Source organism: Falco rusticolus, chromosome W (genome assembly GCF_015220075.1).
Source record: "Falco rusticolus isolate bFalRus1 chromosome W, bFalRus1.pri, whole genome shotgun sequence".
Classification (NCBI taxonomy): Eukaryota; Metazoa; Chordata; class Aves; order Falconiformes; family Falconidae; genus Falco; species Falco rusticolus.
Window position 1 is genome coordinate 11,518,595 of NC_051209.1, and position 25,209 is coordinate 11,543,803.

Sequence of the window (25,209 nt, forward strand, 5' to 3'; positions counted from 1 at the left end):
TAGCCACTCCTGCTATTTTAATCTCTGCTTAAATGTGAAACTTTACAAAGTTTTCTTTTAAAAATAACTGAGTGGAAATTTGCAGGAAAAGTGGGTACTCCTCAAGTTCAAACTGGATGAGTAAAAATAAACATAATCTTTAGATATTTTGATCCAGCAACTGGAAAATTCAGCAAATCTGCCACTAGCCCAGATGGAAAGAAGTTGCCAAGGACATTTTGCCAGCTAGTTCTGGACCCTGTCTTTAAGAGAAGGTAATATTTTGTCTTGATTTGATTGCAAGGGCGTATAAAGGACAATTTTTTTTGTTCAGCAGGTTAGCTCTTAGGAAGGCTATCCCTCTTATAAAGTAGGGCCGTACTTTCTGTAGAGACTAGAAAAATCCTGCAGTATAAGATGGACGGACCACTTGGTGGATAAGGAATTGGCTGGATGGTTGCACTCAGAGTTGTGGTCAATGGCTTGATGTCCAAGTGGAGACCAGTGGTGAGTGGCATTCCTCAGGGGTCCATACTGGGACCAGAACTGTTTAACATCTTTGTTGGCGACGTGGACAGTGGGATCGAGTGCACCCTCACCAAGTTTGCCGACAACACCAAGCTGTGTGGTGCAGTCAACACACTGGAGGGAAGGGATGCCATCCAGAGGGACCTTGACAGGTGAGCCCATGTGAACCTCATGAAGTTCCACAAGGCCAAGCACAAGGTCCTGCACATGGGTCGGGGCAACCCCAAGCACAAATACAGCTGGTCAGAGAATGGATTGAGAGCAGCCCTGAGGAGATGGACTTCAGGGTGTTGGTGGACGAGAAGTTCAACATGTCCTGGCAAAGTGCACTTGCAGCCCAGAAAGCCAACTGGGTATCCTGGGCTGCATCAAAGACAGTGTGGCCAGCAGGTCAAGGGAGGGGATTCTCCCCCTCTGCTCCACTCTGGTGAGACCCCCCTGCAGTGCTGCATCCAGCTCTGGGGCCCCAAAAGATGAAGGTCATGGACCTGTTGCAGTGGGTCCAGAGGAGGTCACAAATATGATCAGAGGCTGGAGCACCTCTGCTGTGAGAGGCTGAGGGAGCTGGGGTTGTTCAGCCTGGAGAAGAGAAGGCTCCGGGGAGACCTTGCAGCACCTTCCAGTGCCTAAAGGAGCTGACAGGAAAGCTGGAGAGGGGCTTTGTACCAGGGCCTGTAGCAACAGGACGAGGGGGAATGGCTTTAAGCTGGAAGAGGGGAGATTTAGATTGGATATTAGGAAGAAATTCTTTACAGGTTGTCCAGAGCAGCTGTGGGTGCCCCATCCCTGGCAGTGCCCAAGGCCAGGCTGGATGGGGCTTGGAGCCACCTGGGCTGGTGGAAGGTGTCCCTGTTCATGGTAGGGGGGTGGAACTGGGTGGGCTTTGAAGGTCCCTTCCATCTCAATCAATTATGTGATTCTATGAAGAACAATGTGCAAAAGGTGGGACAAAAGTAGAAGGTAGCAAATCTGAATGGCCTGTTCACTAAAATAACATATTCTACATATTGTTAAAGATTTGTGTGTCTTTTGTGAACCTATTCTGACAGGATTTTGGAATTTCCTTTAGAATTTAGAAGCATTTTATATAATTTGTGAATCGAGCTGTATGATCCTTGTGAATAGTTTCTCAAACAAAAGCCCAGAACAGAGAAACCAGTGGGTTTTTATTGCCAGTTTACTTGGTCACATGAGATCCTCCTGCCGTTCTTCAGAGCTAGCTTCATTTTTCCCTGCTTGAAAGAACCACCTGCAAAGTAGCAGTTTCCTAACAGCACTGTGCCTGAATTCTGGGAGAGCGTTTTTAGGGTTTTGTCTGTGCAAGAATCCACAATGAGTCAGTTTTATTTTTGCCTGTCCCTGGCTCATGCCTTTTTATTTTTTTTTTCCTTCCCACTAGGTTTTACTGCTGACTTGAGATCCAGCACTGGTGGCCAGGCTTTTCTGCAGTGCATCTTTGATCACTGGCAGATTTTGCCTGGAGATCCTCCCGATGCAAATTCTCATCCTTGGCAAGTTGTGGCTAAAACACATAAACATAAAGGTTTGAAGGAGGGTATTCCACCTCTGGATAACTTCCTAGATAAATTATAATTACTTCTGTTTTACATTGCATGATTTACTGCCCAGTTTTGTCCTCATACCATTTCCTCACAAAACCAGGAAGGAAATGGCAAGTTTTTAGAGCGTCACACTGAATATACACACACAGCATTAACATGTTGTGATGATGCCATCATCACCTACTAAAAACAGAAATAAAAATGACATGCTCTTTTGACTTATGGGATTGTTGTTGCCTATATCTCATCTGTGGTCTAAAACACATTAAAAAAATAAAAATCAGTTGCCTAAGACTAATGGTGTTTTTTACAGGTTTCCTGATCCAAATTTGTTGTTGCTCTTGCAGAAATTCTTGTTGTACTGTCAGGTTTTGTCCTCTCAGCCAGAAGATGCATTCTTTCATTTCCAAACTTGAATCCTCTGCACTCTTGAAGACTGAAAGCAAGAGGCCAGTGGTTACAGGTAAGCCTTCTAGCATCCAACACCTAGGTTTAAGGGCAGATACAGAAAATCCTAAGAAATGCTAGAATTCTTGCTGCTGGACAGGTGCAGAACACCCTGGGGCTGGCTCGCTAGGCAGCAAAGCCCTGCCTACATGGCTCACAATTGTTTCAGACAGCTTTATCTGACCTGGAAGTATAAAAACCAGAAGCAAGCTCAGGCTAGTAGTCATCAGGTATAGCCTTTCTGTAACAGGTATTTTAGCAGCTTGCTCACTTCCAGAAAATACAGAAGTAGCAAATGGATGGGTAGGGGAAAAAGAAATGGGCTAACTCTTGCAGTGTGACTTGTTGCATGCTGGCTATCAGCACAGCAGAGGGCCTCTGTATTAGTCTCATAAGCTTTACTTTCCTTCTGCAGTTGGTTTGAGGGTATCTTTGATACAGTCTGCTTCAAAGCAGTAACCAGATACTTCCACAGTGGAAACAGAGGTGAGTCATCATCTAACTTTTTCTTCAGCATTTCTCTCGTGTTAGAAACTCTTGAACAGACATTCCAATGCATTTCAGAACTTGAAGAAAAAAACAACCCAACCAAAAACCTCATCTAGCCATAATGGACAGGTTTGCTTAGAGCAAAGTCAATTCTTTGTTGTCTTGTGGAAGAAGGTGTATCAAATGGGTGACAGGACTGCACCGCAGTACTCCAACCCCTTGATACACATCATCCACAAGCTCAAGTGAATTAAAAGATTTAGATATCACACAAGCCTCAATTATGCCCCTGTGTGTACAGCAGTACTGGAGGGAAACTGCATTGTTCACCTGACCACCTGCCTCACACCACAGCCTAGCTCTCCCCCAAGGCACTTGAGCTATCCCCCCCCTTAAGTACCATTTGACAGTGCTGTCGCAAGGCTAAAGGTTTAAAGCTAAATGCTGCAAAGCACCTGCCCAAAATAGCTGGGGAGCACAGCCCTACATCTGACCTAATAACTAACAAAATAGGGCACAATACAGCTGGAATTTCATTAGTTTTATAGTACTGTGAACAGTTTAGAGCAAGTGTTCTAAAAATAGCACTCCTAACACATGGATACGTGAGATGTTTACACCCCTTCAGCCATTTCAGTAGTTGCCTGAGTCACACCTCACCTTGACATTAAGAGCACAAACAGTACTTCAGCAAGAGATACCATTTTTAAACACTATTTGGTATGACTCCAGAACCTCTCTCCACCCTCTCTTTATAGTTCAAGTCACTGTGCAATTGTGATGCAGAAAGCACTGATCTGCTGCAGGCCATTAGGAAAAAAAACTTGAGTAGCATGGCTTTATTGGAAATAAATCATACTAAAATGGATTTTTAAAACCTGTTAAGGATCAAACAGCTAAGGAAAGGAGAGGAAAGACTGGAAACAGTATTAAGACCAACATGTGAAGACTGTTGTGAAAGACCATACAAAAAAGCCCATGAGGAACAGTAATGCAGCATTAAAGGTGGGAGTACAGGGCAGACAAGAGTTACGATACAGGTATTTGACTGAAGGATAAGAAATGTTGATACAGGATGTAACAGTAACAGAAGGCAAAAAACACCAGACATCCAACTACAGGCATAAGAGAAAAGTTAACAAAAAGTGAAAGCTGGTAACTAGGGAAGGGATAATCTCAAACACAGTTAATGGAAACACAACACTTGGAAAAGCTGCTATGTCAACAGGTATAGGCAATGCCATTATGCCAGCTCCATGGAAACAACTTTATTTTCCTGATCTATAACCTCTTCCACATGCAGTACAGCTGAGGCTATCCTTAGAGGTATGTGGGAAGATGCTGTATACACACAACAAAGTATCAGATTGATTAAAACAGGAGGAAATTATTCCCATTAAATTAGAAAAGCCATGATTAGGAGGCCATGAAACATGGGACAAAGCATCATTAAGCTCTAAACACACAACTCCATTTAGGTGGGGAACACTGTGCAGCTACAGCTTTCCTCTTCCAAAAAGAGAAGCCTCCCCAGGGCAGGTCAGAGCACAGTATTCCCAAGCAGAAGCTGTGAGCAAGTGACAGAAGCCATGAGCAGGAAATCCTAAGGAACAATCCTGCACTGGAGAAAGGAACTCCTATTCCAGCTCCTTTCAGCTGCCAGAGAAAGAACATGCTTCGCTTCAGCACCTGATGATGGGTGGCAGCTTCCAAGAGGACCACCCCAAATTTGAATTTGACAGGTTTTTTTTAATCACCTCTTAAAGTTACCAAACCAGAGATTCTACTATAGCTCAAGTGTGTAGTTTGGAGTTTTTGTCCTAATTCTGACATGACAGCACAAATATTATGTAATGTAGGGTTTGTATAGAGTTTGTCCCCTCCCCAGCCCAAAGAACATTAAGCAGCCCTTACAGCTTAGGATCTTGTTACATTTGTGAAAAGAATAAAATCAGAAAGGGGAAAAAAAATAATCCCATTTACAGAGGCTTCCCCTAGATCCCCTGGTAAGGTGGAAACGGGGAACAAGAGACATGTGACAAGTCATAGCCATTTCACAAAAACTTCATTTAAGACAGTGAAGCTATTACAGGCCCCAGTAAAAGTACTAAAAATTCACCAATGCATACACACCTGCACCTTTAGAACAACAACAACAGCCTGGACAGAGTGGTTAATTGCCTTTATTAAAGGGAGTTTTTACATTATTGCCATGTTTTACAACTAAATTTAAACCCGTTCGTGGAATCCACCCAGTAACAAAAAGACTATTTCCCTAGAACAAGCTGAAAGCATAAAAGCATGTTCTGAAGGGGCCTTTCCTATCCAGGCATTTAATGAGCAAGGGAGAAAATCTATCACTTTTCCTAGTGTAGATGAATTCACGCCATTTTCCAGAAGGCAAATCCTTTCAATAAATACCAGAATTAACTTCAGAGATGCTGAAGTTCCAGAGATGCAAACAGCAGCTTTGTGCTATTTCTCCCGGTGTCCCATGCTGCCCCTTGTTTCAGTCCAGTGAGATGATGTCATCGGGAGCGCTGCCTCCGCTGCTGGTTATCACTCCTGCCTCGCTCCTGCTGGAGGAGCTAACATGCATGCTGCTCTCATGGTGACTGGTTGATGTGATGATGCTGCCAGGTGTGCTGCTTGTTAAGGTTGAGGTGAGACTATCCAAAAACATAGGAGGACAGTACTGCTTGAAACAAACAATGAAGATTGAAGAGACTAACTGCACAAGAGAAATGTATGCTCTGAAGATGCATCTTCCCTACAACAAGCACAAAACAGTACTAGCAGAACTTTGTTAAAACATGCAGAGCAAAAACCAGAGTTCTGCAAACCAGCAAGCAAGCAGAAATGGTAGCCACGAGCCCTTCTCCCTCATCATTCCCCCCCCCCCCCCCTTTTTTTATTTTGGTTCTTACTAACTGGTTAGCTTGAGCATTTACTAGTGCATTAAAAAAAACACTATCATGTCCACATAAAAAACCCAAAGCTATCTGGAGAATATTCACTGCCCATAGCTACTGGGCACAACTGCATGTTTCAGGCTCCTTTCATCATGAAAGGCAGCAAAAAGCATTCTGCTACTTCAGTGGAGGTTAGAATAATTTCATCCCCTCAAATGGCAGCAGCTGTACTAATCAGTATTTGCACCACATCTACCTGCAAGGGTACAGGCAGGTCTCTACACATTTTAGTAGTAATAAATGAGCCCTGATCAAGAAAAAATTAAGTTGCTTTAAGTTTCCTCAAGTGGAAAACAAGCCTTCTCAAAGCAGAGCTGAACATTCTAAGCATTTAGAAACAGGACAAGGCTGCCACAGGTGTCAGAGGAGGATAATGTAAGGCACTCATCCGCACACACACCGCTCAGCACACCTTGCACTCTTACCCTGCGGATTCCAGTCTCGGGCATATGTTTGGAACTGAGCCTGAACCGTTTGAACTGTCCAAAGTGGACACTTCCCAGCAGCATACCTGCTTCCAGTCTCCCACATCAACAAACTTCTGTTAGTCCCACTTTTGGCAGTTCAGATCTCAAGGTCAGGCACAGAGTATTGCAAGATGCAGTAAGTGGAAAGAAAAGGAGGAAGTTCATCCTTTGCTTTTAAGGCACCAGAAAGTCAACTCTACTGCAGAGTCCTATTCCTGTTGTCTTCTAGTGACAAAGACGAAACAGAGGGTCTGCTTCAGATCCTCTTGTCTTAGGGAGCTGGTACTCCCCCACGCTTCAGCCCTAGACTATCTGTGTAAGAATCTGATCACGGTAAGAATTGTTCTCCCTAACTGCATAGAGTTTAAGTTTCCAGGGAAGGAAAAGCACCACCTAGTTAGTTTTGACCTACACAATTTCCATGTAATCCAAAGCTGATGGGATTTAAGTGTTACACGGAGAGACTTATTATAGAAGTGTTCAGTCATGTGCCCATCAAATTAGTGAAAGTGTTTCCTTTTAAACACTCACCTACCAATATCAAAACCAATGAAACAATCACTGCAGTATAGTTACAGAGCTTAATCTAACCTACAGACACACAGCATGAACTAAGAGTGTGAGGTAACGTGGTGGGTGTATTCATGTTAGTGCTGCACAAGTATCTGCTTCAGAAAGGCAAACTATTGATGAAGAGTGGGTCTCCATGCCTGGCTATCACAGTAAGGCTAAGCCAAACCCTCCCTTAATGCACCCTTCATTGCCACTTCTCACTGGGAAAATGGGATTTTCCTGCTCTGCAGTCAGATCTAAACAAGTGAACTGCAAACACGGCACAGATGACGGCACCCTAGTAGATACTCTAACAGTACATCACAAAAACCAGAGTTGGCAATTTTAACTCCCCAGCAATTCAGAAACATACCTGTGATTCAACTGGGATTAGAGAAAGAAAATCTGGACCTAGAAAGAAGAGAAGGATAATAAATTGATGAGCTGTTTTTATTCATAGACAACAAGTTTAAGGAATTTTTGTGGTCGTAGAACAGATTTTGTAATTGTTACAGTTTCTAAATGGACTATACCACTGTGACACCACTCTCAACGACTACTTCAGGCAGCAGCAAAATGAGTTTAGTACAAGTGGCTCTTTTTAAGAATGAGAATGACAATGATTTATTATTCACTGGATATTGCAGGGTGGTTCAGTGTGGTTGCCTAGATGGAGGTTGCCATTTGGAGCTGTTGGTTCATAATGCAAGTTTCACTGCATGTTGTACCTGACTTGGCCAAACTGGGACATGAAGAGTATCATCACATAAAAGATGCTGGAATGAAGTCACAACATGCACAAGTCCAAAAAACAAGCAGCAGGTCTCTTCCTCCACCCACAGGCAGCCAATAAGGAAACATTCCTAATATTGTCCCCGTTTTGTGTCTAGACAAGTAAAAGGAATGAAGAGGAAACTACAAGTAGTTCAAGGTATATCCTCTAAGAGCAGTGACAACTAGCATCCATCTTCTGCACCAATAGTGTGTAAGCATTTAGGGCAAGATTGTTAAAAATGGTTTCTAAATATTGGCCTTGTGTTTGCTATGTCAACAGAAAGAAATGGTAAGCTTACTCTCTCCCTCTCCCCTCACCTCCAGCTGTTCTGGCTAGTGGCATCTCTTCTCCATTAGAGAAAAATTTTGAAGGAGATTTAAGCTCAGCTGCTTTTACAGAATTGACAGCTGCTTTCGTTCTTGCACATTCTAGAACTTTGGTTGATAGAGATGGATGGCAGTTCTAGACTTCCATTCCCTCAGCTCACCCAATTTGGGAAGAAAACGGATTCCTTAACAAGGAAGAAGTGGAGGAAGGGAGCAGTAAGGGGACCAAAACAGAAAACCAAGGAGAATTATATCCATCCCATTGCCAAACTAATGCTGAAAGAAGAGTAAAAAGCCCAGAGATGTTGCAGGGAAGAAATGGAGACAGGCAATGGAGGGGGGAAGAGAGAAGTACAGGAGGCCAACATGACACTTGTCACCACATGTGGTTAACTGGCTAGCTGAAAAGGGTCACATAGACATAGTCCAGCTGGCTGGACAAAAATGCACATCGCTCTCAGCTTATCTGAAATAAAGCAAAAATACACTGTCCTTGGCTGTTCTTGTTACACAATAACAGGAAGATTTCGGTGGGAAAAGAATGTTGCTGGTGGGAACAGATAACTACAGAAGAGAAACTAGGGGCGGGCTTGGTATTTAGGCAACTAACCAATAATGAGCTTAACTTTTATAATATGTATGAGCTAATTATAACAAGGCATAAAAGGTGACTGTAAGGGACAATAAACGAAGTCTGCTGATCACTCATATTGAGCGACTGTGTCTTCCCTCCGTCACAACAAACGGCGCCTGAACAGGGACCCTAGAGAGGGCTGAACCTGCGAGCCACGGTTCGACGGAGATTCGGGTACCGGTCCTGAAAGCAGCACAGGAGGCGGAAGGGCACAGTCCCCGCGCCCGGGAGCACCTACAGAGGGTCCCGCCGGCCACGCGTCGCCGAAGTCTCACAAAGGCTGCAACAGCGCTGACGAAGGTATGGGGAGACAAGCGACATATGATTCGCTCATATGCTTTTTAGAAAAGCGGAGCGTTCAAGACAGATTGTAAAAAAGAATTCCTCGGGTTATTAGCGTATAGGATAGCGTCCAGGACCGCAGCGGCGAGCGGCTGCGCGCAGCCCGGCAGGCCCCTTCCCGGCCGCGGTTTCTCTCCAAGGCGGCACCCCCCCGCTCCGATCGGCGCCATGGCGATGCAAGCGGCCAAGCGAGCTAACATCTGGCTGCCCCCAGAGGTCAATCGGGTCCTTTATATTCGGAACCTGCCGTATAAAATCACAGCGGAGGAAATGTATGATATTTTTGGGAAATACGGACCTATTCGACACAGAGTTGGAAACACTCCTGAAACAAGAGGAACAGCTTAAGCTTCTCAAGGAAAAATACGGAATTGATTACAAACCCACAAAAAAAAAAAAAAGTGCTTCAGATGTCCCCTACAAGAAATGGGTTTCTGCCTTGAACTAGCAAACATCTCTGTGTTTAAAAAGAAGCCTTTTTGCCTTGATGGAGATAATTTATTCTGTATTCATGCAGTATTCTGAATGTGGAAATTGGTTGGGACTAGGAGGCTGGCTTAAAGGCATTTTGCAAACGGGATTATTGTTTTTGATCATTATTGTAATAATAGTTTTTTGATCAAAACCAGCCAAAATTATTTGTAAGCATTAGGCATATCTGAAGAGAATGCCTTTATTTGAATCAGCAGTTAAGGTGTAGTTTAGTCTGAGGCTGTGGTTTTATCTGCTTCTGGTGAATTTTTGAAGTGATGAAACCAGAGATACTAAGAGTTATGAGGTAATAAGGTAATAATCTAAGTAAGGGTGCTGTCTTTTATGTCTACAAGTGCAATATGCTTTTATGTAGCAGAGAGAAACTTTGACAATAATGTTGCTTGAGCGAGATGTGCATGTGACAACTTGGGAAAAGGGATATCACAACTGGAGTGCAACAGTGTTTCTACGTCTGGCAGAGTGAAATCTTTCAAGACCTGAGTTTAGACAGTCTAAAATAAATTGTTAGTATTCAGAAAACCCATCTTAAGCCTCTTTTGCTTACATAGTGTTATGGAAGTCAACTGCTATTGTAGAGAATTAATGATTTTTTAATACATATTAACAAATACTACTATTTTAACTTGAGGCAGTTGAGTGAGAAATACTAACGTGTAGCATTTGAGGGAATGTCAGCATAAATCGCACTTACAGTAAGACTGCATTTTTAATTACTGTACTCGTTAAGATTCGATGATGCCATAAGGCTAAGGCCTTTTATCACAGATTGGTTCTGAACTAAAAAGTGTGTGCACATGTAGATATGCACATTTGTGTTATTTTCCTTAATTGGCTACAAAATAATATAATCAGGTTGGGGACTAGATCTTGGGAATTTGTCTATTATACTTCTGTTTGTTAAGGAACGTGCATAACACACAGCACCCATGTAGGCTTGGCTTGTGGCATAGTTGTCAAATTTAGCATATACATTCAGACAGATAAGCAACGTACTCTTCTTGTGTGTATCACCTACAAGCCATTATGGCTTAGTGTGTAAATCTGTATGTAACTATTGAAAAATCCACTTATGAATGTATATAGCTTAGAACTAACTTCTTCCCTTTGTTAATTCTTAGATATCAATGAGGTATTCTTCAGAAATTGTATGGACTGGTTGGTTGCATAAGGGCAGTTGTCATTTGGACAGAAAATTGTTAATGGTCAGGGATTTTCCACTAAAATATTTGCAAATATTTCTAGTCAAACATCATTTTGGTTTCTTTTTGGGTTTTGAGCTTGCATTAGTCCATGTTCAGAACTTTAAAGTTACCTTTGAATGTTTCTAAACTTTTTGTATCACTGGAACAGAAAGAGCATCTAAATTAAAGCTTCAAGCTAACTTTATTTTTCAAGTATTTCTGGAATTATACTTCTGAACTGAGATTTTATAAGTTGGCTGTGTATTTTCCTGTGTTAAAACGCTGTTATTGAAAATGGTCAACCAAGCCTGTGTCGCCCAAAATAAAAACGGGGGAATTGTGGATAACTGGCTAGCTGAAAAGGGTCACATAGACATAGTCCAGCTGGCTGGACAAAAATGCACATCGCTCTCAGCTTATCTGAAGTAAAGCAAAAATACACTGTCCTTGGCTGTTCTTGTTACACAGTAACAGGAAGATTGCTGTGGGAAAAGAATGTTGCAGGTGGGAACAGAAAACTACAGAAGAGAAACTAGGGGTGGGCTTGGTATTTAGGCAACTAACCAATAATGAGCTTAACTTTTGTAATATGTACGAGCTAATTATAAGAAGGCATAAAAGGTGACTGTAAGGCACAATAAACGAAGTCTGCTGATCACTCATATTGAGTGACTGTGTCTTCCCTCTGTCGCAACAACCACAAGTCACCATTTCCTGGGCTCTGGGTTCATTACAGCCGGCAAAGAGAACCCCAGAGTCCCTCTATACGGTGTTCTTTTCAAGGAGCCAGGATAGAAAACAATCGGTATCACCACCTTTTGTCTGATATTTAGCAGCAGTGTTGAAGAATACATCATAGGCATTTAGGGTCTAGGTAAAGAAAGTCAATAGAGGTCAGCTTACACATTGTAGCTCACCTTAACCTTTTCATACAGTCTAGACAGAGCACTGCTAAAATCAGCTAGCAGAACATCTCTACATCTAGCATTGGGATGAGCATGCCATCACGTATCTATAACACTTAAATAAAGCAGCCACTCTTCCCTCGCATCTACAACACAGAACAACCGGATGTTTACACAAAGTCTAACTGAATATAGCAAGAAGGGTTTCTGGCTGCTGTTCCAAAGCACCAATTCATACCCCAGAAGCAATGCTTTTCCCATCACTGTTGCAAAGTGCAATCTGAAGCTGGAAAGACAGCCTGTACTGGGCTCATCTAGACATCACATCAGTACAATACTGCATATAGTCTTGTTCCATTAAGGAAAAAAGTTGACCAATTCTCCAATTAATTTGTGGGGTGGGTAAAAAAGAAATAAGTAATAAGGCTGTCAGCATAGACATTAAAAATAGCCACCACCTACCTGGTAGGTCTGGTGAAATACTGGATATCGGTGGATGATGGAATGGTACTGGGTAGTCCGTTAATGAAGGAGGAATAGCAGCAGCATCAACAGTTGTCACGCCAGGCACAGTAGATGGCTGATACATGAGAACCCTGTTTTAAACAGCATGGGAAATTACAAACAACCTGGCCGTTATAGAAGAGAAATTATGCACCGCTGTGCACTCTCACTCACTATGTTACAACACAGCTATGATGCAGCTACTCGCTACAAAGTATTCCAATGATTTCCTCTTTCATAACAGTCTTCATAATAACATGACCATATCTTGGCTCCCAACAGCAGCTGTGACATAAGAGCAAGCTGGCATTAAAACAGAGTGCCGGGCCAGAACCATAAGCCTACCACTCAGAAACAGCTGCCTGTGTCTGTGGAGCACCCTGTGAGGGACATGCAGGCAGCCAGAGCCAGGAGAGCAGCACTGTGCAGCCTCTCCACAGAGCCCTTCCTCAGTGCCAACCTGTCATGCCAAGGGCATGACCAACTGTTATTCAGCCCCTGGAGCACAGGTTACATACATGGCAGTTAAATATCAAATATCTTTACTCACAGACTGAGCCCAAGTTAAGTTCAGCTCTCCAGGAACATGCAAGCAGCTAAAACCCTCCTGCCCAATTACTTCGTGGCACTGTTAAAGACCTGACACCACAGGTGTTTAGGCACCAGCCATGTCATAAAACATTTCATAAACTCCCAAGTTGGGTGGAAACACCTGGAGTCCCAGCTGCTCCGCATGGCTCCCTCCAGCCCACCAGTGTTACCCACTCACATCTTCCTCCCCAGACCACTGCACTGGTGCATTTGTGCTGCTTCTGATTTCAGACCTCCCTACTCAAGCACCTCTTACACACTCCAGCCTATGTTGCTTCTGCCTACAGGAAGACACCCCCCCAGTTTTACCAAAACTAGCATTAAGGCAAGGCTGTTTGCAGGAGATAAACTATTCCCCAAAAGCCTGGCTTTGAAGAATGAAAATATGCCATTTCCATACCCAAACAGCAAGGAAAAAAGAGACATTGGTCACAGACAGACAAGAAAACTCAGTCCTCCTACAATTATGGTTACAGGTAGCCATATAAGACACACACAGGAGCACAGAAGGAAGCCTTGGTGCTTTCTGAAACTTCATTAAGGTATGTATTTGTAATTTTTACAAAAAAATAAGTCTCTTGTGGAGGAGTCCTTCTGCAATCGTCAGAGAGCAACATTTCAGTATCACTGCTGAGAAGTTTTTGATTGTGACCAACTATTTGCTCAAAGACCTCACAGTCCTGTGGACTAGACACAGTACACCTGCTTGTTACTTCGAGAGCTGGCAAAACAGAAGGGGTGTGTTTTTACTACTATTATTTTAGCACAAAACATAAGCTGCTACACTGAAAGACACAGACACACACTTCACATGCAGCAACACTAATAAGCCATTGCTACAAGCTGATGCTTGAGATCACCTTGTGGAGCAGTGACTGCTGATGAGCCTAACCAGCTCCCCTCTCTCCCTGCATGTCTCCTGCACCCTATGGGCCAAGAGCAAGAACGTTACAGAAGCCACAAACAGTAACTGCAGCCCAGTTGCACAGATTGGGACAGACAGAAGGCAGCACAACAGTAACAAAGCTGGTTAAGCCTGCTGCTGGAGTTAGGCACGACTACAGAGATGGAGCAGCTGACCAAGGACTTGGGAAGCTGTTTGGTTGCGCTAACCAAGGTGCAGGACTGACTGATAACCATGTCCCAGACATTCCAGAGTTTGTGGGCCATTGTTAACAGAGATGGAGGAAAAGCTTGTCCCGATTCAAAACAGCAAAGCACCTCCCTTCCAAGCCTGACTGAATGGATGAAACATGCAGCACAGTCTAGTTTCCTGGGCACCAGAGCAGGTTAGATAAAGGGTGTAACAGACAGCAAGAAAACAAGTCTTTCAGATGACACTAACGTAGTAAGAATGCATAAAGCTCCTCCACTTGGTATAATCTGCTTTCTCAGGAGAATCCTGTCCATTAGCTTAATCAGCTTCCTTTTCTATGGAGAGAGATCCCTGCAAACAGCAGCAGTCAGTGCAAGTCTTTTGTGAGATGTAAAACTATTTACTAGTGTTTTGCCTGTACAAAAGGTACCGTATGAATACAACCTTCTGCAAGGAGAAGCCTAGCAATTCCCCTCTAGAAGTGTGAAGCTGGATCCCAAAGAGAGATTACAAGTCCATTAGTCTACACATCAGTTTCTGAGACATTACAGAACAACTAAAATTGACAAACCCTTTTGTTGGGCTCCCTTGTGTTTCAGGCATAAATACACACTTCCTTTTGCAAGGAGGATCTTCTTCATCAGAAGAGCTTTCTATTGTCAAGTCAACAATGTCAACTTTCTTCTTGTTTACCTCATCGGCCACCGTCACAGAACACTGTTTGCTAACACTGGAACCTAAACAAAAAAATAAAAGACATCACAAGTTTTTAAAGGCCGTTGGCATCAGCGGTTATATCTGCAACAGAACCAGGAACTCAGATCCTGGTTTAGCTCCTCTCCCTGGCCACTACAGGGAATGCTGCAGCCTGGGAATTGTTTTATTAGTATTGTGTATCATGTTATGAATATTAAAGCACAAGCTTTAATCTCTGCCTAGTAGTTTAAGGACTTAAAACAAGAGCAACCTTTTGTTTTCTTAACTGCTATTATAAAGAGCAAAGACTAAGCCCAAACCCACACATATTTAGAGATACAACCACCCTTTTTAGTTTAAATGATAAGGTTAGAAACATTAAGCCCTCCACAAAACAATCAACATCCACACACATTATCCAAGCTACAGCTAAGTCTCCAAGCGGTACCCAGATGTACATACTTTCTATTTTGGTGCATTGTGGACTTGAGACTTTCACAGCTTTTTTCTTTGGCCTCATAGGGCACCAGGATCCATCTTCTTGGAATTTGATCTCATCCACATCTGAACACTCATTAAGGATTTCCATAAAGAGTCTGAAAAATAAAAGTTGAGTGGTTTCATTTTTGATTCCAAGTAATTTTATTTTATTCAAAGTGAAAAGGAGCCAGTTCAAAAGCCAATTATGATCACCTTTAACTAGGGAAGAAAATATGTACAGTGGGTCAATCTTACCCAAAAGCTTGTAATTACAGCCTTTGTAGACATCTAAACTTAAGAGTATCCCAGCCTACCCATATTCTACTCCTACTACAATTCATGGATTTCCATACAGAAGCAGGAATCAAAATTTAACTCATGAGCAAGTGTCAGACTTGATTCAGAGGATGAAGTTAATATCTTTAGACAGGAACACATGAAAGGGAGACCTATCCTTAGATGTCACATATGGATTTCTCCAGAGGAAATATACTGAGGCTCAGGAGTTTGATGGTGCAGTTAGGAGATGAATTCAGGTAGTTCATTACAAGAGAATAGAAACGAACAAGGTTAATGGTTCCTCCCAGTCTAAAGTATTTTGACAAGGAAAATATGAAATGGCTAAAGCTCAAGTCACAAAAGTAGCTATCAAGTACATCACAAAAATTTGTAAGTAATAGTGTAATCTGCAAACCCAGTCTCTTACCCATCTAATATTAGGCTCTCATAAGCTGCCTTTTTGTCACAGACAGGGCAAATCCAGGTAGGCTTCTTTTCATTCATTTGAAGATAAAGAGCAGCATCAAAACATTGCAGGTGTGTGCAAGTAACAGCCCGGCATGGGATTGTCATTCTCATTTTTCCCAGCTGCAGGAGATGCATATAAGGAGTGTTAGACCAGAAGACCATGAAGTCTGCCTGAATCTGCTAACAATGAAATCAGAGGCAGTCAGTGAAGCAACTGCTTCCTCTCACTACAGGGGTGCCTGGCACTAAGGTTGCTGCAGGCAAATCCACCCTATCACAGCATGCACAGTGCACTTACAGGAACAATAAAACCATCCTTCAAAGCCTTCACTGAGCTGAAAACAGTCAGAAGCATTTCTAATGGACCCACAGCAACATTATTTCTAGGAGTTTATTAAAACACTGGCTGAAGTACAGGCTTTTGTCATTTTTTTAGGCAAATATTTCAAGGGGTTTTGTGAGCTCCAGCCACATTGGACTCAGACACACATAATACCCATTTCAACCCTGAGCTTAAACACAGTCACAGACACAAGGCCAGTTTCTACCCAGGAAGAGAAACCTCAAGGCAATGTTACCTTGTTACACAGCAATCAGTTTAATTTGTTACAGTAGCTGGCAGTATAAGCAATCCCACCCAGATGAGGAGATCAAGTTTTATTTATCACTGTATCCTTTAATTATTCTGTCACCCTGCTTAATTAGTCCCAATGCCTCAATATACAGGATTACTCCTTCTAAAGGCCTCACTATATGCACAAGCAGTAACTTGATTCTGACTGCAAAACAGAGACATTCACAGCTCTAAATCAGTCAACTGAAGGCTGCTACAATCAGGTAGATGCACCCTTCTCCCAACTATTTCCTGTTAATTAGTATATAACAAAAGCCAGTGAAGTTTCTCAACTGGGGCCTTTTAAAAGTAGCTCAACTCTGCACTGAAGTACAAATCTGTGTACAGTAATTTCCAGCCATACTTACAGGACACATCAGAGATACACGCAGACTGGTTGCAGCAATCTCACTGTCAGGATCTGCAGTTAGTTTTTCTTTAACTATTAAAATAAGTTATACATGGACATTATTTAAAATGCTAATCTTAAAATACATGCACTGACAAATAATTTCCAGCTATTTAAAAAAATTAAACGTCTAGGAAACTACTTCATAGCAGTATCAGAGTTTCACTATTTATAAGGGATGAGCAAACACTGCATCACAAGATTGTTTGATGTGCAACAGGTGCACCAACAGCTGCAATGGTTAGCAGAGCAAACAACCTGACATGCAAAGAGATAAATAATTTTTAAAAAAACTACACACAAACAGTGAGGTACAATCAGCATCACATGCAAGTGAAGATAATTTAGGACATCTACCTGCACCTCACAGCCCACCACAGTAATGGGAATGCCGTGAGCACTCCTAAGAACATTCCAGATGGGATCTCATCATGTGCTCCCTACCAGTGCAGGGACCCTCAGTGAAGAAATGCATGATGCCTCAGCACAGCAAAGGGAGCCTCTGATACTCTGGGCATGGACTCTGTCAAAATGCTGCAAATCCCCCAAGTATTACCAGTTCTAGTTTTAAAAGAGCCACCATCCACCCTCCAAAAGTACAGACTGGCAAATTAATTTGACTTACTCAGTGCTCTGGAATGATCGGGGTTTCTGATACCTTTCATTTTTAATCTCTGCAAGAGCACTGTTGAAGTAAGCTGACGAACGAGATACACAGATGTGGAGTAATTCTACAAAAAGAGTGGTTAAAAATTAAATACTGATTTCATATAGTACTTTCACTATGACAACAGATTACTATTTACACTAGTCATAGCACACAGTAAAAACAAGACAGACTTTTTGCTTATAGTTATGAAAAGCATTGACAGATGACTTCATCATTGTGGAAGAGTCCAACACTGCCAGAATTCTCCTGTCAGTGAGGTCCAATTGTCCTACTCCAGTTTAACTTAACTATGAAGAATAACTCCACAACCAGGAGACAACACAGGCTCTTTCCTCAACAAGATGATTTAGACTGGTGACACACCTTCTCATACATGCAGTCATTAAGAACTCTGCATGTTTGTCTCCTGAATCCTTCCCTTTTCAGTGTCAATCTGTTAGCAGGGAGCTAACATTATAGAAGTCATAGTAGAGACTTTAAACAAAAGAAAGAGAAATGGTCTTTCAGGTGCAAACACAACACCTTCAATGGCACACAGCTGCACCAATTCCTTTGTACTTTAGCTTGCTCTGCACTTCTCAGCCAGGCCTCATCACACCATATCCACTCCTCTGAGGCTGGCCACATTTCCTAGAATTTTCTACTCTTCCCTAATTCTCAATACTCACCAGCTTTTGTTCAGCACTGACATGCTGAATTAGACTGACTCGAAAGTTATAAAGTAGGTATGTTTATTGCGTGCAGATGCACGGGGGATTGCTTTTCCACAAGTGTGCATGCCCAAAGTGACAAACCATCTCACATTTATACAATAAAACAAATGAATATTCAATTAACACCTATACATATTCTTTACCTAAACCCACTTACTCTCCCTTTGTATGTCAATTAGCTTATCAGTCCTTTGCCTGGAATGTGGTGGTCTTGCAGGTTTGTAGGTGATTCATGTCCTTGTGACCATCTGATCTTCTCCAGCAAGGAGAATTAGCACTCCCTCCCTCTAGATAACATCGGGATGTCTCTCATCCTTTTCTCATCCTTTTTATAAATAGCCCCTTTGTCAGAGGAAGAAGGGTAGGTGTCTCCTCAAAGCTGTGTGCCTATGTGACCAGACACCACACCCGCATTCCTTGAGCAGACATATACAATCACAATCCATGTCCATTGTCCCCATTTCACACTATTTCTCCATATCAGCATTCCCTCTCTCTTCAAGGTCACCAATGAAAAGAAAATTCTGCAAGCCCCACTACTGCAGAACATTAATGCTTTCAGCTGCAATCTCTTATTTCCACTCCCTGTCAGCCACCTTCCTATGGCTCCTATACCATCTGGGCACTGCACAAGAATTTTAAACAAGAACACCTACTGACCTGCTCCTCCTTTACCACCTATAGGAAAAACAGCTCTTACCTAGATGAGCAAATAAAGTGATCTAAACACATGGCAGACCACTAAGAAAAAAGGCTAACTTTTTTCCTTAAAGACTGACACTGCAGTGTGTATTCCAGAAATAATTCTGTAGGCTCAAAGCCTGACCACCTCTGCGGGGTTAATTCCTCCTTTGCTCAGAAACGCTCCACTGTCAGAGGCCAACAAACCCTTACCACACCATCCCCAAGGGTCTCATTTAGCAGGTGAATAGTGACTGTGATATGGAGAAATAGTGTGAAATGGGGACAATGGACATCGATTGTGATTGTATATGTCTGCTCAAGGAATGTGGGTATGGTGACTGGTCATGGGTGTGGTGTCTGGTCACATAGGCACACAGCCTTGAGGAGACACCTACCCTTCTTCCTCTAACAAAGGGGCTATTTATAAAAAGGATGAGAAAAGGATGAGACACATTCCAATGTTATCTAGAGGGAGGGGGTGCTAAGTCTCCTTGCTGGAGAAGATCAGATGGTCACAAGGACATGAATCACCTACAAACCTGCAAGACCACCACATTCCAGGCAAAGGACTGATAAGCTAATTAACATACGAAGCGAGAGTAAGAGTAAGTGGGTTTAGGTAGCGAATATGTTTAGGCGTTAATTGAATATTCATTTGTTTTATTGTACAAATGTGAGATGGTTTGTCACTTTGGGCATGCACACTTGTGGAGGAGCGATCCCCCCGTGCATCTGCGCGCAATAAACATACCTACTTTATAACTTTCGAGTTATAGAGTCTAATTCCGCACGTCAACTGCTGCTACACATTCTGGTACTCAGAGCAGAGCACCAACATTAAACAGAAGAACTCACTTTACCTCAAGGGCAAGGGGGAGTGTTGGGACAACCTCCAACTCATCTGCTTCCCTGAAAATGTTTTGGCAGACAGGGGAGGAAGAAAGCAGGGGTCAGCGGGAGAGGCAGAGACCACACACAACACTGCTGTCATTTCAAGATTCTTGTACTTTATGACTGGGAAGCAACAGCTTAGATCTTTTCTTCCACCTCTGTTCTAGGAATAAAAAAAACCACACACCCCCCCAACCTGGCTGTCAGCACTGCCCTTCATCTATTTTCTTAACATTAGCTTTCTCTCCAATTCCTTCTTATAATTTAGTAGTATATAAAAGCTTATACTGGAGTCTCACTTTGAAACATGTGATGTCTCTAGTCCACAGATTTTGTTGAGAGGGGAAAAAAGAGGTAAGCTACTTTGATAATTGAATCCAGAAAGATTTACACAACTAGTCACAGGGAGAGAAATAGGTAGTTCTTGACTTACCAACAGCTGAAAGGGCTGCTGCAACAGCTATTTAAACCTAGGAAGAGTTCAGAAATTCCTCACTCCCTTTCTTTCCTTAGTAAATCCACAGGGGGATTTCTAAACAGCTACGCAGCAGTTTTAAAGGCTAACTCCTTTCCAACTCTGATTAATGACTACAGACACTAGAAAGCAACAGGTATAATATTCCAGTCACCACCCTTTATCTCCTGCCACCTGAAGTCTAGCATGCTTTTCCCCCCACTGCAGTTCTCCATGAAGTTTAGAACTGAATCATGAAGAGACTTCAATTCCCCCCCACACACTTTCTATCCTTCTCCACATTGAGTCACTTCTCCAAAGTCACCCAAACATCCAGAATACTCTTAATTTGTAAGAAAGCACACACTGCTCAGATACCCTGCATTACAAACACACACATAGTCCAACCAAGCATGTTTGAGATCCATCAAGCCCAGAAATAGCCGATGCCAGCAGCCTGACACCTCCCCAGTAAATCCTTCCCAGCAACCTGCCATCTAAGAGCTTTCTGACCTAGACATTCCACCTATTTTGGTTTATTTGCAAGTACAAATCAACTCAGAGGGCAGCTTCACATAAAAAAGGAATCTCAAAAGAGATGGAAATGTTTATTAATCAGTTCTATGAAATAAAAACTGCTTTTGTAAAACTACTTAGTATTACTTCATTAGAAAATACAAAAACCTCAAAAGCAAATGCTTGTCTCCACCCTCACAGCCTTGGCACACCTGGTCAGCTTTAAAAGCCTTCTCCAATGGCCCATTACAACAGATACTGAGAAACATGCCTTTGAAGAAATGGCTACAGAATTTGTTTTTTCACACCATCAGGCTACAAAGGAAGAAATTAGGTTTTTCTTTTGTTATTTTGTCACATCTGAACTGTTTTGTACTATTTACACCACAAAAAGATAGTTATTTTTGATACACGTCAGGAAACCCCTAATGGCAGGCTTTCTAATGGGAATTCTATGCAAAAAAGTCTTTGCCATCTGTATGCAAATCTCACATGCAGTAGCTTACAGTAATGTACTTCTAAAGCAAGCTTTGTTTCCCAGCACTGATAACACATTCAGCCACCTGATAGTGAACACTTGCTGGTATACACCTTGCCAGCAACACCAAACAGCAGGTGAGAAGGCATGCTAGATGAGGTTATTCAGACAACTTCCCACATCCTACAGAACACAGTTTACCTTTCCAATTTCAGAAGCCCAGGAAATGGTAATCTGGTTTGGCACCGTTGATGACAACCTAACCAGAGATGTTATATTCAAGGGACTTCCAGGTCTCTTCTGTTCAATTCCATTTTTTGGTGGTGGAGCATATCCCTGTGGGAAGACAACAGAAGTGTTACCAAGTCTCCCCACTGTACTCCAAAACCTGCTGAAACAGACTTGCTAAACAGATTTATGGGAAGCAGGTAAAGCCTAGAGGCTTTCTAGACCAGAGACTAATTCCAACGCTTACTCTGAGAACTATCAGTCTTTGACAGTCCAATACCACAAGTCATTTTGAAAGCATTTTTTTGTTTTAAAGTGGTTTTATGGAAGTGCTGAAAAAGTGGAAGAAAATGCAGTTTTGCTCCAGATAAGTTCACTGGAAAAGTAAAAAGTAAATGTTGATGCTTTGTCCTTTTCTCCCACCACCCTACTGAAAGAGCATAGAACATTCAAAGGACAGCCCCTAGTGACAAACACCAAGTCCTAAAGAGTTAATATCAGTATTTCACACCCAGAAAATATTTCATTGATTCTACTTAATAAACAATAAATTTCATCCCCAGAGCTCCACATCTCCTTGGTGTTTGCTTTGCCCTGCATCAACTACACCTAGACCTGATAGTGACAAGTTGTCATCTGTACACTGCCAAGGCCCCTGAAGTGCTGTACATGGAGTATCAGCTGTATTTAAGAGCTAATGGGCTCTGCTGTTGTCTTCTGCAGAAATCAAACTGGATATTGTTTGCTCAGCTTTGATGAAGAATTTCATAGCCTGGATTGGCTTTTCTCTGTAGTTTTATTTCCTACATGACATCTGTGAATTGACTTGGGAGCCACTTGGTTCCCTTTCGCTTCCAGGCAAGCACACACCCTCTAGTGCATTGTGAGCAGAAAGTACTTGTGCTGTGGGAAGGAGCACATGGCCTGACTGCAGCTTTATTCATCTCGCCCTGCGTATGTCACTATGAAAGCCAGCCAGCCCACAGCAGCAGCTCCAACCCTGTTCTGAGCTCATAGACAGCCTGCAGTCCACTCATCTCAAAAACTCATCCGGCACAAGAAGGATGCCATTAAAAGATTGCAGCCCCAGGTCCTGCACAGAACCAACTGCCAGATTTCATTTAGTTCAAGCCAGTGTTGTCCTACAGGAGAAACTCCCAGAAATTATATGCTGGAAAGATACACACACATATTTTACCCAGAGAAACACACTTTTTCCAAGTACTAGGCTGTGAACGTAAGAGTTACTTTGAAAGACGCCAAGTCTGAAAATAATCAACAGAAATAAATAGCCTCTTCCACTCACTAGCCAAGTGTATCAAGGACAATCACTGCCTTTAATCCAAGGACTCTGTGGCTGTCATATCACTTCCTAGGTTTCCAAAGCAGCTCTATTACTAGTCCATATGTTTCAACCGACAACCAAGCCCCAACTGTGCCCCACCACTGCCCTTTATTAATTTCAGACAGGACTCTTGCTCGCAGTGACAGAATAGGGACTCAGAGCTTCCAGAGGCAGGCCTGCCACACCAGAGCAGCGGAAAACAACCACTGAAGAAGTCCCTCCAAAAACAATTTTCATCCCAGATGATCTAGCCAGTAGCTATCAGGAACCTTACTACGTATGCTTTATCACAGAACAGAGGCAACAGACACATGGGGACCGCTGACAGTTTCACATTTAAAAGAATGAATGATTTGCCATTTCTTTAATCAGATATAACAGCTGTAGCCATTTATAGATTATATATCCCATTTGCTTTGCTGTAGTAGGCCTTTCTCTACTACAACTTTATAATGAGCTTATGTGGACAAAGACACCATCCCTGCAATACTTAAGAGAGTATTTTCATACATGCTGTACCAGCCACAATAACCCTGCTGGTCTCCAGCCTAAAGCACAGCTGCCTTGCTTTCAAGAGAGCAAGGGTTCAAGTTCTGACATTTTCCAATATTTTTTTTGAGAGACTCTACAGCACACATGCTTCCTTTCAGTCAAGATTTTAATGTTTTCTTCCACAGAGCAACGGCCTTGAGATCAGATTCAAACTTGTACTCCTAGAACACTTTAAACCCTCCCTTCCTAGCCTTCCAGGAGTTAATCGAAGAGCACTCCAGTGGTCTAACAGCCAGCAGCATGCTCCAGCACTGTTTAGTTAGGCTGCCAATTCTAGTGGCTACCAAGTGCCAATGTTATTTGGGCCTTTAAGCCTTCCACACTTCTTGCAAGAACTATATTAAAACAGGTGGAATCTGGTCCAGACCAAAAAAAAAATCTAGCATCAGAAAGCATGATCGGTCTTCTATCTAGCTATTTCTAACCTGCCCTGACATTTGATTTTGTCCTTTGAAAGGAGCCTGCAGCAGTCTGTGGAGGTTCCCTGAGAAGAAAAGCAAATTACCTTTTTTAACTTTGGCGTTTTGTCTTGCCTGCAAGAGAAGTCAACAAGAGAATTGCTTGCTGTGGTGCGCTATATATAAAATCCTTGTTACTTGCCAAGACATCAGCATGCAAGGCTCTACATTTACTCCTTTTAAGTCAGAACCAACACTATAAGAGCAGGACACAGAAGAATACAAGAAAACAGTGTTAACATGAGTTGGCACAACCTGAAGCAGTACTGGCACACTGGCAGCATTTCTCTGAAGTTTCTGGTAAGGATTGCAGCCAAGGAGATGACCAAGAATGATTTACAGACATCTGCAGAGGCATGAACCACTATATCAGGGAAAGACAGAACAGTACTCAAGAACTGTACAAGCTGGCAATAGAGGCTGGCATCACTGATTAATTACCCAACACCAACACTACCAAGTTGGACAATAGTGGTCTTTCAGGCAAAGAAGTTATCTTACATTTCCTGCAACAGAAATGAACCAGAGGGATGCAGACAGTAACCAAATCAACAAAAAATGTTTACAGGAGGACTCAGACTGAGACTGTATTTGTCATTCAGCTCATAGTGAAGAAAGAGGAACGGAAGTTGCCAAGACAATAATCATTTATTCACTTTCTCACCTGAAATTCCTGCTGAACAGATTAAAGAATCCTAATGTGCAGGAAGAGCCTACAGGATGCAGGCCTAAAGCAAAGCAATAATCCAAGATGACAAACAATTTTTGCTATGACTATGACATGTTACACACAAAATGGATATCATAACACAGCATAGCAAGGTGTAAACTACACTAGCAAGACTGAGAATCAGTAGACATCAATGTCCACAAGATAACATCAGACCAAATTCTTTTTAGCAGGTTGCTTCAAGAAAGGAATACAATCCACAAAAGAAAATACTCAAGTTTAACACAGAGAACATAACTGGCAATTGCAGAAGATACTGACCAGAAAACATGAAAACTCCTTACACACTAAAGACAGAAGAACAGTGATGCAATGGTTAAAGAAGCAGGGGGAAGAAAAGCTAGAGCATTTCATTTAAACTGAGTAGAGGCAGTCATGGTTGCATATGGCAGAGGGGAGGGTACAGGGCAACACATCTGACACCCTAACAAGGTGACAAATGTTCTAAAAAGATTGTTTCACACCTCTCCACACAGCATTTTCCCAAACCCACTGCTGAAAAAACCCCTCTGTACTACTACTTTTCTCATCTTCTATAGCAGGTGTACTCAAACTACAGCCCCCCAAGGTCCTCAATCCAGCCCCCGGTATTTACAGAACCCCCCCCCCCAACCGGGGGGGATGGGGGACTAAGCAGCTGCAGATGACTGCCTGCCACTTCATCCGTGTGCTGGCCCCCTGTTTAAAAAGTTTGAGGACC

The 25,209-nt window shown here is 42.5% G+C and overlaps 1 protein-coding gene across 2 annotated transcripts in view; it reads right to left on the reverse strand.

The window, feature by feature from the left end:
• Positions 1–5,053: 5,053 nt before the first annotated feature.
• Positions 5,054–25,209, reverse strand: part of LOC119140615 (E3 SUMO-protein ligase PIAS2-like) — a 32,370-nt gene continuing 12,214 nt past the window's right edge. Inside the window, exons 6-14 of one of the 2 annotated variants that reach the window (XM_037372099.1) lie at positions 21,398–21,532; positions 17,416–17,521; positions 16,750–16,823; positions 15,728–15,888; positions 15,004–15,137; positions 14,417–14,582; positions 12,117–12,250; positions 7,370–7,407; positions 5,054–5,674 (exon numbers count right to left, since the gene is read on the reverse strand). In XM_037372099.1, the coding sequence (XP_037227996.1) occupies positions 5,612–5,674; positions 7,370–7,407; positions 12,117–12,250; positions 14,417–14,582; positions 15,004–15,137; positions 15,728–15,888; positions 16,750–16,823; positions 17,416–17,521; positions 21,398–21,532 (1,011 nt within the window). In that variant the 3' untranslated portion in view covers positions 5,054–5,611. Of the gene's footprint in view, positions 5,701–7,369; positions 7,408–12,116; positions 12,251–14,416; positions 14,583–15,003; positions 15,138–15,727; positions 15,889–16,749; positions 16,824–17,415; positions 17,522–21,397; positions 21,533–25,209 lie in introns of both variants that reach the window. The other variant, XM_037372098.1, reaches the window with a different exon arrangement.